The sequence below is a fragment of the Prionailurus bengalensis genome, chromosome B4, assembly GCF_016509475.1.
Source record: "Prionailurus bengalensis isolate Pbe53 chromosome B4, Fcat_Pben_1.1_paternal_pri, whole genome shotgun sequence".
In the NCBI taxonomy this organism is placed as follows: Eukaryota; Metazoa; Chordata; class Mammalia; order Carnivora; family Felidae; genus Prionailurus; species Prionailurus bengalensis.
The window spans coordinates 103,784,875-103,799,770 of record NC_057358.1 but is presented as its reverse complement, the minus strand read 5'-3'; the positions used below and the strand labels follow the sequence as shown (position 1 = coordinate 103,799,770).

General features: G+C 40.2%; 1 protein-coding gene across 1 annotated transcript; it reads right to left on the bottom strand.

The window, feature by feature from the left end:
• Positions 1-651: 651 nt before the first annotated feature.
• On the bottom strand, positions 652-2,528 carry MYF6 (myogenic factor 6). The gene is made up of 3 exons (XM_043561603.1): positions 1,916-2,528; positions 1,533-1,623; positions 652-1,291 (listed from the first exon to the last, which is right to left on the bottom strand). The coding sequence occupies exons 1-3, from the start codon at positions 2,432-2,434 to the stop codon at positions 1,173-1,175; spliced, it is 729 nt and encodes a 242-aa protein (XP_043417538.1). The 5' UTR covers positions 2,435-2,528; the 3' UTR covers positions 652-1,172.
• Positions 2,529-14,896: the final 12,368 nt, after the last annotated feature.

Sequence of the window (14,896 nt, the reverse complement as noted above, 5' to 3'; positions counted from 1 at the left end):
GAGGCCTCCCCCACCTCAAGAGACAGATTGCTCCCTTCTTTTATCTTTCTATTTGCAAAACAAACTGGAGCCACACGGGGCCTCGAGGATATATTCCAGTCTTCTAACCACCAGTCTGGTTCAAGAAAACTAGGGAGGCTGGGAGGCCCGTGCCAGGCGTGGGTATCCCGGATGCACTTTTCTCCATGAAGGACGGGGCCTGGAAAGTCAAGGAGGGACAGTAATTTGGACTAAATTAGCTAACGATCTTTTGAGGCAAATCAGAGTTTTTGTGTGGCTATTTCTTGCAACAGTGAGATTTTACTGGATTGAAAATTCAGCAATTAACTTTGGGTAAGTTAATCTCCCCCAGATCGCCACATATAGGACAGTTAAAACATGGGGGGGAAATGCTGATAAAAGGAAAAAGGGCCGATTCCTTCTGGATATTCTTCACTTTTAACCACAAGTGTTGGTCTATATGAGATAGAAAGGTGAACAGTTTAATTCAGACATAGGAAAACAATGTTTTCCTCCCTTTAAATCAGCTTTTAAGAAAACATCCAAATAAATGGGGTGGTGTGGCGTCTAAATTAAAATAGGGCTTCTCTTTATTTATGTGCACATAGTCCCAAACATACTTTTCAGTTCAATCAATTAGGACCAACTTTGTTCAGAAAGAAACTCATTTTTTAATATTACGGTATCAGGATCGTCGCACATTTTTATATGCAATCCGTCACTCCACATTTAAAATATTACTTCTTGGGTTTACATAAAAAATGAAAGTACTAAGATTATTTACAAAAATACATTCAGTACCACTAACATTTAGATGCAACGTTCCCACTTTGCTTCGGACAGGAATGAACTTCTTTTGAACATGGCACAAAAGGATCGCCGTAATAAAAGTAATATGTTGCACAACTAACCAAACAAAAGCAAAGTAAGGCTGCTAGACCTAAGCCACTCGCGGTTCCAAAAGTAAAAGCCCAAAGCCGGAGGCTTTTTCATGTGAGCGTGCACGACAGTTTGAGAAGTTTCTCTGTGAACATGTCTCCTTCCCTTTCATAAACTCGTGGGTCTGAGTTCCTAAATATTAATGTAATGTGACCCCGTCTAAAGGATCAGGCGAAGGAGGGAGGGTGGGATCTTGCCGCTGCGTGGAGAGCATCCCAAACTCCGGCTCCCAGTTACTTCTCCACCACCTCTTCCACGCAGGGGAGTTTGCGTTCCTCTGAGGAAATGCTGTCCACGATGGAAGAAAGGCATCGAAGGCTACTCGAGGCTGACGAGTCCATGCTTGCCCCTCCTGAGCGCAGAAAAAGAGAAACACAAGCATAGCACCCAAGGAGTGAAAGACGAGGCAGCCCCGGGCGCGGCGCGAGGCCGCGCGGGCAGTGCGGGAGGACCCGGTGGCCGCGCGCGAGGAGCTCGCCCCTTGCGGGGTGCGTCCCCGCCCCGCCGAGGCTCCGAGCCCTTTCTACCCTTTCACCCCAGCCCCCCTCCCGGCGTGTTCTCCGGCACAGCCCAGCGCCCTTCTTTTACTTTACCTTCCTTGGCAGTTATCACGAGCCCCCTGGAATGATCCGAAACACTTGGCCACTGGGAGCTGCAGGTGCGCAGGAAATCCGCACCCTCCAGCTGGAGAAAAACCAAGGCCGCAGAAGATTAGGAAAGAAACGTCGGTTCCGGGGAGGGAGTGGGGGAGCGTGGTGGGGGTGTCTCCCCTGCTTCCTCGGGCCGGGTACGAATTTCCTGCCTGTGGCAGGGACCCCGAGTGGACGGGTCACTGGGGGTTCATTCGAGAGGGAGCGGGAGGGGCGGGCGAGGAACGGGAACTGGAACGGAGACCCAGCAGCTGGAGGTTAAGGCCCCAAGGAAAGCGTCTAAATCAGCCTTTGCGTTCCCCTGCCCCGGCAGCAGCTGGGCTTACATTCTCTTGCTTGGGTCTGTAGCTGAAGGGGTCCACCCCTAGCTCCTGCATTTTCTCCTGCTGATCCAGCTGATGGAGCAGATCCTGCAGCCGCTCTATGTAGCTGATGGCGCTCCGAAGAATCTCCACCTTGGGCAGCCTCTGGTTGGGGTTGGCCACAGTCCGCCGCTTCAGTGCCTCGAAGGCCTCGTTGATTTTCTTTAGCCGCCTCCTCTCGCGCAGGGTGGCAGCTTTCCGCCGGTCAGTGGGGGCAGATTTTCTTTTGCACGTCTTGCAAGCCCAGATCAGACATTGGCCGGGGCAGTGGGGAGGCTGCAGGCCTGGGGGCGCCAGGACATGTTCCTCTCCGCTGCTGTCGCTCCCAGCTTCCGGGGGCATTTGGTCCTGGCAGGGGGACAAAGTACCATCACTCCCTGGGTACAAAGGAGAGCCCTCTGCCACTTCTAATGGCTGCAAGGTAACATTTTCCCCATCCAAGTAGAAGAAATAGGAGCCAGTTTCAAAAAGGTCCATCATCATGTTCTCCTCCTTGGCCTCTGACTCGGTCTGAACTGGGTGATGGGCTCAAAAACCCAGAGGAACCACCCAGATGGCATTTAATTAGTGCGGTGACATAAGTCGCCCCAGCTTTATATATAGTAGCTCCTGAAACTCAATCCAACTTTTAGCTGTCAGGGAGCATCAGTCTACCAATGTGATTCCAGCCAGCGCTCTCTAGAATATCTAGTTTGAAAGAAAACTGAGAAGTGTCACCTCCAGGACAATGTGACAATCTGTATGCAGAACAGGTTAAACAAAATACTAGGAGAGAATCCTACAATTTAAATAAGGCATTGAATGGTTCCATTTAAGATAGTTTAGATGCTAACCTGTTTACAGGACAACTTCAAAACAACTGGGGATTAACACTGCTCCATTCCCCTCCCCCAGGCTCATCTGAATTCTAAGTATAGACCCATGATGAAAGATTTCAAAGGCAATAGCCATTGCTCCAAAATAGCCTGGTTAGTATTTGCAGAGTGGTTCAGCTCTTTTCTCTGTCCTGCCTGTCAAAAAGATGCCATTCCTGTGATTAAAACTATTACAGTCCTTCAAAGGTTATACATGACTTTCAGGCTTCAGCCTCAATAGCAGCAGGTAAATCTCTTTCCTCTCTTTTACTAAGGCTGTAAGATGATTTGGGAGCTGGAGGGGTGGCTGGAGGGTGCTCAGATTCCTTCCTCGGCTATCTTTTTTTGGGGAATTCTGAATTCTGTACCCCTCCACGGTGGAGTAGCGGTACCCATGAGATAAGGGGTGGGGCATAGGTGTGGGGTTGCAATACATATAATCACTTCTCTTTGAAAACAGTTTTAGTGGAAACAAGACTCACACTATAGCTACTTTGTATTTCAGAATTCTATGTGGCCCCCTCCACTCCAAGGTGCCTCCTTATGGCTCCTGTTCTGCACACTGTGCTCATAGCTTGTTAGTTTACATTCTTGATATACATTGACTCCAAATAGGATTGGGATGAGAGAGCACCGAATCCTAACCACTAGACCACGAGGGAGTGTCAGGATTCAGATGAGAAAGGTGGTGACCAAGGCACAAGCAAGGAAGTAAAACATTTTAATTGCAGCTTGCCATGGTCCAATGAACACAAATATGGCGGTTGAGAAAGCAGTACAATATAAGGATGATATACATGGGTTCTAGATTGGAAAGAAAGCCCTTCAAGTCCTAGCTAAGTTAATTTCTGTTTATGTGTACATAGACAAGTACTAGCTCTTGGTTTCCTCAAGATAGCAGTGGTTGTCTTACAGATTTTTGTTGAGGACTGACTCAAATGATATCATGCATGTGAAGCACAAAGCCTTCTATTAGTTGCTTGATGAGCCTTAGTTAGCATTTAAAGCATAAGGCTGTGTACAGGGCTAAGACCATTTTTTATGAAGGCAATAAAGCAGAGCTATTGCAGAGGGTTTTTCCCCCCTCTGTTATTATTGCATTCTTTTCTTTTTCTTTCTCTTTCCTTTCCTTTTTCCCTCCCAGAGCTCTGGTAGGACACCCTTCACCTATAAATGGCCTTTGGGATGACAGTTGCCCTTGGTTTTGGCCTTTCTAGTCAGTGCCTGAAAAAGTAGATGGAAACATAAGGTCTTCTTATTTTACCCCCAAGCAGGGATAATTATAGGCTATGTTCACTATGACTTCATTCTGTAAATGAAAAGAGTGAAGACAGTACAAGGGATCAATGGTCAGACAATGTAGGAACAAGCTACATTTTTAGTCAAGTCGCTTATTCCAGAAGATAATTCTTCATAGTCTCTTCCTGTTGAGTAATAGGCTTCGGGTGTTCCGTTCCGACACTTTTGACTGTTTTTATGTTTTGTTATTATGCAGCTGAATAATTTCCTATCAAGTTTTAGAACCATTTTTAGGATTTTGGAAAGGTAAGAAACCCAGGGAAGAATAAGAAGAAGCCATTATTTTTGTGTGTGACATTTTCTCCTATTTCTAGCAGGGCTGGTTGCTAACATCAGCAGTTAAGATAGCAGATTGGAGGCTCTAACAGGTCAGGGTATAGTCTAACATCCATTATGGAAAATTATCCTCTACTCTTAACCACACTGTATGACACATCTAATAATGTGAAGGCAATTTGAAAAGTCATATTTAACCAGTAAAAGTATTTAACATTATTGCTAAGATTATTAAGATAACAATAACTAAAATTCATTTATTCAACATTTTTGGGGTACCTACTAACTGCCAGATAGTGTCCTGGGGTAAGCATAAAACAGTAAAAAATGATTCCTTTTCTCATGGAGTTTGAATCTAGAAGGGTGAGTGAAATTGACCAAGATAAAAAAATGTGAGAAATAGCCCTCAAATTGGGGTGCACAAGCCTTATGTTATAGTCATTTTAGCTTGGGAATTCTTAGTCAACTCCTACAGCTCAAATTCTCAGTTTTTTATCCATAAAATTGATAGAGTGAAAAAAGACATCATACTGTCAAAGGTAGTGATGAAGTTTTTAAAATTGTGCAATCCCTTAAAAATGTCACATATTCTATAAAAGTACTTTCATTAATGGAATTAGATATAGGCAAAAAATGAGATAAGAACAATAGCAAATGTAAGGAATTTTGTTGCCTGGATAAAGGAAGTGACGTTAAGATGGTACCATTCACTATTAGTCACTATAGATTTTAATCGGTATCTGATAGATGTGGGGGAGTCTGCACATCATGAATCTACCAAAGAATGTGAAAGGGCGCACTTTCCTTTTTATTTTTCCCTCACTTAAGTGTTGTCCCTGCAGAAACAGTGAGTTAAAAATGTAGAGAGAGAAGATTCTAGAAAGTAGAAAAGACTTTGAGGTGCTGATCAATAGCCTCCCAGACGGGGTGGCATGTCTTTGTGTGAATGCAAACTTTACTACTGAATTGTTCCTTATTAAATTATAAAGCCCCTTTCCCAACATTCTCTAGGACTCTGGCCAATAAAATTTAGTGTCTTTGTTCACCTTAGTTGAAACAGCCTTTTCCTTCTTTTGTTGTTGTTTTGGGGGCTGGGGGGTGGAGGTGCGAGGAGAGAAAAAGGAAATGCCAGCTTGGGAAATAACCACCCGTTATTAGATTAGGTAATGGGAAAATACGCAATGCTTCCAAACAACTAACTGGTGAACTCTTGGAACTCAAACTGTTTACAGAATATGAGATGCTTGTAATTGCAATTGCATTATTTCCCAGCAGAACTTGGGAGACACAGACCTTGACGAGTGGTCTAAACAGGTTTGTGTAAACCGAAATCCTCCAAACTTAAAATAGTGCAAGTACGTTTTTAAAAATTATGGACAAATTAGTAGCAGTGAGAGAATAATCATATTAAAGATCAATTATTTATCGGGGGCCTAGAGTTCATTCATAATAAAATCTGAAACGAGGCTGGTGATAAAATGGAAAGTTTTCAGTTTACTAGCTCATTATTCTTACTTCATGCTGAATTATTTGTAAACGCATTTTCATCTCCACAAATCTTGACTGTATCCAGTTCTTCTCTGTGAAAAGTGGGAGGGAAAGGATTGTGGGTACTCAGTCAATGGTGGATTTTAGCTATGAGTCTTTGGGAAGGTGGTGTAAGCAATGGAAAAACAACTTTGGAGTGAGCCAGGATCTTAATTCTAGCCATTCTTTTTTTTTTTTTTTTTTTTTTAATGTTTATTTATTTTGGGAGAGCGGGAGTGAAGGGGGAGCAGAGAGAAAGGGAGAGAGAGAGAGACAATCCCAAACAAGCTCTATGCTGATGGTGCCCAGCCATGTGTAGGTCTCAAACTCAGGAACCATGAGATCATGACCTGAGCCAAAATCAAGAGTTGGATACTTAACTGACTGAACCACCCAGGCACCCCTAGCCATTCTTAATTATATTTTCTGATTCTCGGTTCTGTAAGAGATCAACCAGCATATATAACATCACAGGCTTGTCAGTCTAAAATGAGTAATACGTGTTGAGTCCATGATATGGAATATGCACTAAATAAACGTTAATTTCCCCCCATTCCCTAGCCAGTTCATAAAGCCTCTGACGGAAATAGCCAGAGTGAGTTAACTGAAACACCTAGATTTGGTGAGGCAGATATTTAAGACGAATTTAGGGATTTGTTTGTGTTAGTGGTATAATGGAAGTGAAACTATTGAACCTTGTACCTCCAGTAGCAGTGTTTTATGTATTCATGCTTCAACAAATCTCCAGTTTCCTGGGGGACAGATACTAATTAAAAGATCACGTAAGTGTGTCCCGGGAGCTAGGAACTTTAGAGGAAAGGACTGAGGTTTAAGCTAGTGCACAACAATGAAGAGTCTATCATGAACTGGAAGCTCGAGAAAGGATGGTTCAGGGATGGAGTTCCTGAGATGTGGGGTCGCTATTTCTAGGGAGCCTGTCGAAGATTTTTAGCAACCCTGTGGGTTGGGATGGTGGCGATAGTAGGAGGAAGCTTAAGGAAGTAACAGCCAGAGATGAGGGTTTGTTCAGAAACTGAAGAGATTTTCGTGGGTCGCATCTAAGGAATTTGGCTAGGTTGTGGCATAGTTGGGTTCGAAGAAAGCTGTTTCAGTCATAGCTGAGAGAGTAGGACTGAGAGCCAGACGGAAAATGGTTATACCTTCTCAGCAGTGAAAAGAGAAAGAAGAGAGAGAAAGGGATAGAAGACAGGAGGGGGGCGGGGAAGGAGCGAAACAGAAGGAACAAAACTCAGGTCCAGCCTGCCCGCAGAAGAGGCGACTAGCATGGCCCGTGAGTGGCCTAAAAAGTAGAAGGTGAAGGAAAGGCCCGCTGACTGAAAGGGAAAATTCAGAAGAGGCAGATGAATGCTTTAAACTGGTGGCAACTAAGTAAGTAACATGAACCCCTGCACCTGTAATTTACCTAATCTGCAAGCAGTTTGTGCCCAGAGATGCCCCAACACTGTGGTAAAAATAGTTTTGCACTTAGACTCGACAGAACATTCGAGTCACTTCAGAGAACGAGGGGGAGGGGCGTGAACCACGCAGAGGAACAGGAAAGACTGTCAGATCCTGCGCAGTCCCCAGAGGGCGGCAGCGACAGGTTCTGCCGAGAAAGGGGCAGGGCCTGTGCTCGGGAGGATTGTGGGTTCGAGGCCTGCTGTGGGGCTGCAGTTTTAAAACAGCTAAGAAAGGGGTCTAAGACAAGCCAGGGAGGAACCAGAGAGGCTGCTATTCAGATCCGTTAAAAGATACATTTTCTCCTCCTTGCTCTCACCCCGGATTCCCTTCCATTTGGGAGTAGAACACAACTTCCACAAAACTTGTGCTCAGTTCGTGCACTCGCCGAAAATGGTGCTGAAGGAGGCTGCTGCTCATTTATTTTCTAGGCCGTGGCTTCCAGAAAAAGAGACAATGAATGCTCCTCTACCTGAGAAACACTCATTCTTTGGTGCTTACAAAAAGGAAGCTTTCTTCGTAACTTTATTCTCTCCATTATTTTTCATTTAGATTTATGAATTTGGCAGCAACATTCATGAACCGTTGGAATCTTTCCAGGTTAAACAATGCTTCCTGGTGGGTCACCAACTGATGTAGGTTTGCTTAGGATGGGAACCCAGGGACCCTGGCTTTCAGTGCTAACACTGGGAAAATCCCGTGCAAATCAGAAGGAATCGGTCACCATACATCCCAGAAAAGTAGGATAGGTGCCTACAAATATCTGTTCATGAATAAAACAACAGAGTGCAGGATATATAAAGTAGACTTTTTTTTTCCAATTGTGATGGTTACAAATATGAGGTTTGACTTCAGATCCAAATTCTAGGCCCAGCTCTGCCACTTGCTAATATTTGACCGTGGGCAAATTATATAACTTCTCTAAGTCTCAATAACTAGTCCATGAAGTGGAAATAATATCACCTTGTAAGGTTGTTTTAAAGATGAAAACAAGTCAATGAAACACTTAATATACAGTGTCTAGCACATAGTAAAAGTCTCTACAAATCAGTATTACATTACTTTTGATTGAAGGAAAGAAAAAAAAATCATCCACCTACGCATCACCTTAATAAGTCACACTCTGCTTTGTTTTCTACACTCCCCAAAATTTCATAGAACGTAATATTACATAATGTAAATGTACTGAATAATTTTAAAAATATAATACAATATTATATAGCTTGCCTTTTTTACTTAAAATATTCCATGAACGTTTACATGATACTACATACAGCTGCTGTTTAAAATGTCTAAGATACATGGAGTAACTTTTCAGTGTTGCTTACATCTTTTAAAACTGAAATGAATTGTGCTATTTAGATGATCCAAATCATAGTAGGCTCTGGTGTTACTAGCTTTGCTAAGCTAAACAGATGTCTCTAGTGTAGAATAGTTGGCCAAGGATTTTGTTACTGTCCTCCAACTGGCTGGTTATGACATATTGTCCAAAATAGTTGGTACTTTAATGTCTATGTCAGAGCCTCCTGTGACAAATAGTCACCACTGTACAAACACATTTATTCCATAAAGTTTTTCTACCGGTTTAGGAAAAAAAAAAGTTGTTTAACCAGCCACACACACACATTTCACACTTTTTGAGAAGCTCAGACATTTTTGCCTTCTGCCAATACGTGTTAATTTTTAGAATAGTGATAAAAGCACACCAAAAATCATAATATGTTTAAATTGCATCTTATCTAGAGCTTTTTAAGTACAGAAATTACATGTTCAATGTGTCACTGGTCACATAAAAATTATGTTAAGTTTTATCTTCTTTGATTTCATGACCTAGGCTAGATGTTATGACTGGAAAAGACTTTGCTATGTAATTTCACAGTAAAAGTTTACCCATTTTATTTAAACCATGTAAATTAATTTTTCATTTTTTATATCTAAGTATAAACTGCCATGAGATTTAAGCTATTCAACAATATAATGTTCAAGAAGTGGTACTTTTAGAGTGTAGACTAAAAAGGAGTTTTATATTTTGTAAAGTTGTAGCCATTATTCAGCTCTGAAAAAAAAAAAGTGGCAGGCCCTGTGTTGAAGTGCTTTACGTGAATGATCTCATTACATCCTCACAGTGTTTTACCAAGCATGTTATACAATTATCTTATTTTAAAGAAGGAGAAACCAAAGCAAAGAGAAATTAATCTACTTGCTCATGACCACATGGTTATAAACTAATCCTGGTTCTTATACCAGTGATTTATATAATCAAAAAGTTCTTATTCTGAGCCCCCTTACAGTGACCAATAAAAGCCCCCTTACAGTGGAAAAAAAAATCTAGGGGCAAACTAACTTAGAGGACCTTTGAGTGTTTATTTGGCAACCTGCAGGGAACTTCCGTTTTTCTAGTAGAGTGGCCAAAAGAGGCAGTGTTGATAGCTCCTGCCTGAGATTTGGACCTGTGTTCTGTCCCATTGGGAAATAATGATGCAATTGTATTTTCCATGTACAGGCAGCATGTCGCAGAGGTCACATACCTGATGCTCCAAATCCAATGTCTATTTCATTATTTAAAAATATACAGTAAGAAGCAAAGGGAAAAAGATAGTAGCTTGGCACCCTCAGGATAGGGTAAAAATAGGGTGGAAAGACCATACTAGCCAAGTCCTGAATTACACAGTGCTGTGTCCTGCCTTTCTCCTCCTTCAATCTGCTCACTTACAGTAGTTACAAAGACTATGAGAGAGAGCAAGAGATTGCAGCAAATGAAGGTGACTGGAACCAATACATGGATGCTCCTTGGACCTCGTCAAAAGCTCTAGCTCACCTATAATCGACTGAGTGGCCATGACTTTAATCTGTGTGGGCCAAACTGGATTTCACCTGTGAATGCTCAGTGTAAGGCCTCCTGAATATTTGATGTCTTAGACATATTTGGTTATTGATGTTTGATTGATTTGGTTATTGACCGCCCCGCCATCCCTTCCTGTGTTCACAAGCATAGGCTACCCTTGCTTTATCTGTGTCTAATTTGTTTTCCAAGCCATTTGCTTTTATATTTAATTTCATCTATTCTTGTTTCTCCTCTATACTCACTCTATGGTAAGATTGAATATTCTTAAGCAGCAGCAAATGTACATTATATTTCAGAATAACTTTTTTATGTACTTTCCACTAGAACTGCTATTGCTTCATAAGTTTTCATTGTTTACCTAACTTCTTTTAATTCTTTTACACAAATCTGTCTTTATAATGGTTTAATAATATCATCTCATTTCTATTCGCCTCTGTCCATTCCTTGTTCTTCGCTTCTTTTTAAAGTTGTTATTTTACCTACTTACAGTCCCACACCAAATCCTATATCCCACATATGGTTCTACCTTCTGGAAAGAATCTATCACTTACTACCATATGTCTTAAATTTCTAGATCTCATATTAAGTTACAAAAATTGATATGATTAACTATTTAGGAACAGATTCAAGTTTATTTTACCACTTCTGATTCCATATTTATTACATATTTAACATTTTTCAAGATGATTTTCCCTTTTTAAAGTATATCCTTTCAAATGTTTTTTAATTAACAGACTATTATTTTTATTTTCTCAGAACTTTTTATTTTTAAGTTATCTCTACACCCAACATGGGGCTTGAACTCACAACCCCAAGATCAAGAGTCACATGCTCTGATGACTGAGACAGCCAGGCGCCCCAATTAGCAGACTTTTAGATTTACAGAAATATTAAGCAAAAAATTCAGAGAGTTCCCATAAACTCACTTAGTTCCACCCTACAGTAAATGTTTTTTTTTATAATTTCCCTTTATTCTCATTCTCTTTTTCTACCTTTTCCTTAATAAGCCTTTATTCCTGTACAAAATTTTATATTAGAGATCTATATAATACTTGCCTTCACAGTGTTTGTTTTGGTATATTTGTTTTATTAATGTAAGTTACACTGAAGTTTAAGAGATTATTTTACATAAGCGATTTATAAAGAAAGCCTTTATTAAGAAATCCTATTATATAATGTCTTCCTAAAATAGGGAAGGAATATACTTCATATTTTCAATCACTATTAATTACACTTTTGGTCAAATTTAATAACCAGGAAAATGTTTATTTTTATTATTATTCATTTATTGACAGAATAGAGAAAATTTAGTTTTCAGTGGGTTTGCTACTCAAAAAGGCTAAAACTTAAAATATTTTAATTCCAAATATTTTTAAACTCATTTAGAAATCAGAGAATTTGGGCTTGAAAGAGTCTTTTTCTCTCTCAAAAATAATGGGCACATTTTGGTCCAAGAATCATATAGCTGAGAGTAGAATTTCTTTCTAAATTTGTTTCCAAGAAAACAGACGATCATATGCTGTTGGAGATCAAAAAAATAAGATGCTTACATAGTGCGTAATAAAACATTCTTTCCTGCTCAGTGCAGGCTGTGACAAGCATGACTTCCATGATGGATATTTTGGTAAAGTTCGATGTTCTTTTCATACAAACAAGGGCTCTATTAACATGATTTCCTCAACTCCACTTCTCACTTCCAAATCCTCTAGGAATTGACACCAACTGTCCATTTTGACACTTGTTCATTAATTTCCTTTCAATAGAACTATTCTCTTTGCTCAGCTGTTGGAGCAATTTAAGGTTTTACAAACTCTTCTGATAAGGCTTTTTTGTGGAACATTCTTTCTGTGTCCAGAAGACAGTCTAACACCAGAGCCCAAAAGTATGTCACTGAGTCATTAGCGCAGGCTGCTACGTGTTCCATTACCCCACTCTTGCAGAGGGAAACTTTAGCTTGACCTCTTATATAATGGAAAGAGAAAAATTAATTCGTACTCTCTACCAAGACTTAATGTCTGATGTTCAGTAACTGGTGGTGGTAAATCCGGGCTAAGGCTTCCTTCCACACACCTGACCACAGTGGATCCAGTAGATCCCTAGCTACACACTGCTTACAGAAAATCTTTCTGGTCCCTCCGATTGAGGTGTGTGTGCACACGGTATGGGAGGGAGGTCATTTTCACAGCCATGACTGGAAGCACTAATAGATCCTAAGGAACAGAGGATGATTGTTGTACCTCTTTGTGAAATATGGTCAACGTTTTTAATTTTTATTCATGATTGGGAAACTCCAGCTCTTTGGGGATTAAAGGGTATAAAAATGAATAATATGAGGCATGGCTGTAGAGGAGTATAACATTTGTTTTGTTGTAAAATGAAGTTGGACCGTGCACAGGGGTGTTACTTTTCCATGGCACAACAAGCTCTTTCCTTTTGTGTCAGTTTTTGTTTCAGGTTAGTGAGAAACAGCACATCAGGAAGAAAGGATGCAAGAACCCAGGGTTGCTTTGCACTTTACCGATCTGTTGTGCTGTTCTCAGAAATGTTTGTCTTTGAAGTTGCCAAAAGGTGGCAATTTTTTGAGGTTGCTCTGCTGAAAAATAAGTGTAATTAGTGATATTGGATTGGTTTTATATTGTTTTACCATTTTATTCAGATCAGTGTGGTTTAGTCTTTTAGATTTTTGTATTATGTAATATAAATGTAATAGCACAAAGAACATGTGCTACTTTTTTAAAAGAACTAAGTAATTTCAAGATATTAATTCTTTCATGTTCTATATATGATTCTAAGATAGCTAGACTTCTTATGTTTCTAAATTTATTTTTGCTTCTTTGAGGGTTTGGTATTTTATATAGCTTTCTAAAACTCCCATAGCAGATTTTTTCTTTAATCTTATCCATTTCAATTCACCAAAAAGCTTATTTTTTTTCTGACTTTGAAGAAAATCCTAGTCTTCTCAATGGAGTAAGTTATCTTTTGAAGATTAAAGTGATGATTAAAATCAGCTTTTGGACATATGATAATACTATAATACTATTTTTGGCAGTGGTGTGTTACTTAAGAGTTTTATAAATACATTATCTTAGCAATAACCTCAGCCACAGGAAAAAAAAATGAAGCACGATCTTAGAAGATCTTATAAGATTAGTGTGAGATTTCCTAAGGGGGCAGTAATTTAGCGCTACCTTTAGAAGTGGGCACCAAGACTTTTCTGGGGCTCTGGGGCTTTTCATAGTCTATCTAAAGAAAAGGCGAATAATGGAGACAGAGGAGGGGAGAGAGGGGGAGAGGCGGGAAAGAAAAGAGAGAGAAGGGAGAGGGAAAGGAAAGGCTACAAGGGGAAGAATAGGGTTGTGAAATCATTCTGGGTTCAGAACTGAGAACTAGACTTCTATCAAAATCAGCTTTTTAAAAAATCATGATGTTTTGAAAATCAAGACATGTTTGGAATTATTTTAAATGCTTAGCACTACTGGATTAACACAAAAGGCTTTAGGGTAGAGCGCGTTTTTTAATGGTATGCCTCCTTGGGAATAAAATTTGGTGAAAAAGCACACAGGAAGTTTGGAAGCACTTATCTTTTCGCCTATGTTCCTGCCTCAGAGTTGATGATTGCAAGGAAATAATCACAAGAAAACTATTTGTAGAATGTGGACCAGCAAACTATACCCATTTTTCACAACTGTTCCTTTCCACGTCTCAGGTTGATTATAATATCCATCTCTATAATTATTCATAACCAAGCACTTATCGCATTGCCCTGTAGTGCTTATTTGTTCATATCACCCACTCTATAGGACAGGACTGAGTAACCATCAGTGCTTGGAAAAGTACCTGGGGAGGAAGAGGTACTATGTAATCTTTGCTGAGTGAATTAACAAGAATGATAATTGTCAAAACCCTCATCATCTTTTCTGAAATGAACTGGCACTTTCTTCATTAGATACTGATTTCTATTTTTGTTTCAACTTGGGATTTGTTTACTCGTGCTTTGTCCAAAATGCATGTATCTTCATCAGTGCAAGATATAATGAACATCTGCTGTCTTTGGAAAGGGTTATCTGACCTTTGTTTTGGTAGAAGTTCCCAGAAACTTTATGGGACCAGAAACTCCCTTACTCAGAACAACATTTTATAACAAAACTCCTCTTTTTGTAGGTGAAATTGCTAAGCCACCGATACTAAGTGTAAGTAATGAATTGCTAAATCTGGCTGTCACAACTAAATTGAGTAGAGAATTTGAGTTCAGGCACGCATGCCATGTTTATAAGAGAGTATGACTGTTTACTGGCTGTTGATTTTAAAATTGGTGGGTCGCTTGTTCCTGGTCACCCAGCTCCCAAATGCCTGGCCACCCCTGTTGTTCCTGGCCTCTATGTCAACAAGAGTCACTATTTCACCCAACTGGCCCCACTAGAGTGAGAGCCTTAGGGTTTGTGTTTACCTTACACCCAGTCACTCCCCAGGACACTCTCAAGAAGCTAGTCTGTGTTGCCATCTATTCGTCTGGTTCAGAGTTTCCTGGGTGCCTGAAGGTGGTTATAGCAGTATGGAACTCGGCATGGAGAACTGTAATCTTAAACTGCCCTCTTTGAATCCTTTCGTTTTTTTTCTTCATAAAGCCTTGGCTTTACAGTAATAAAATTATGTTTTAATTTATCATAAAAGAACTTAATTTTGTAA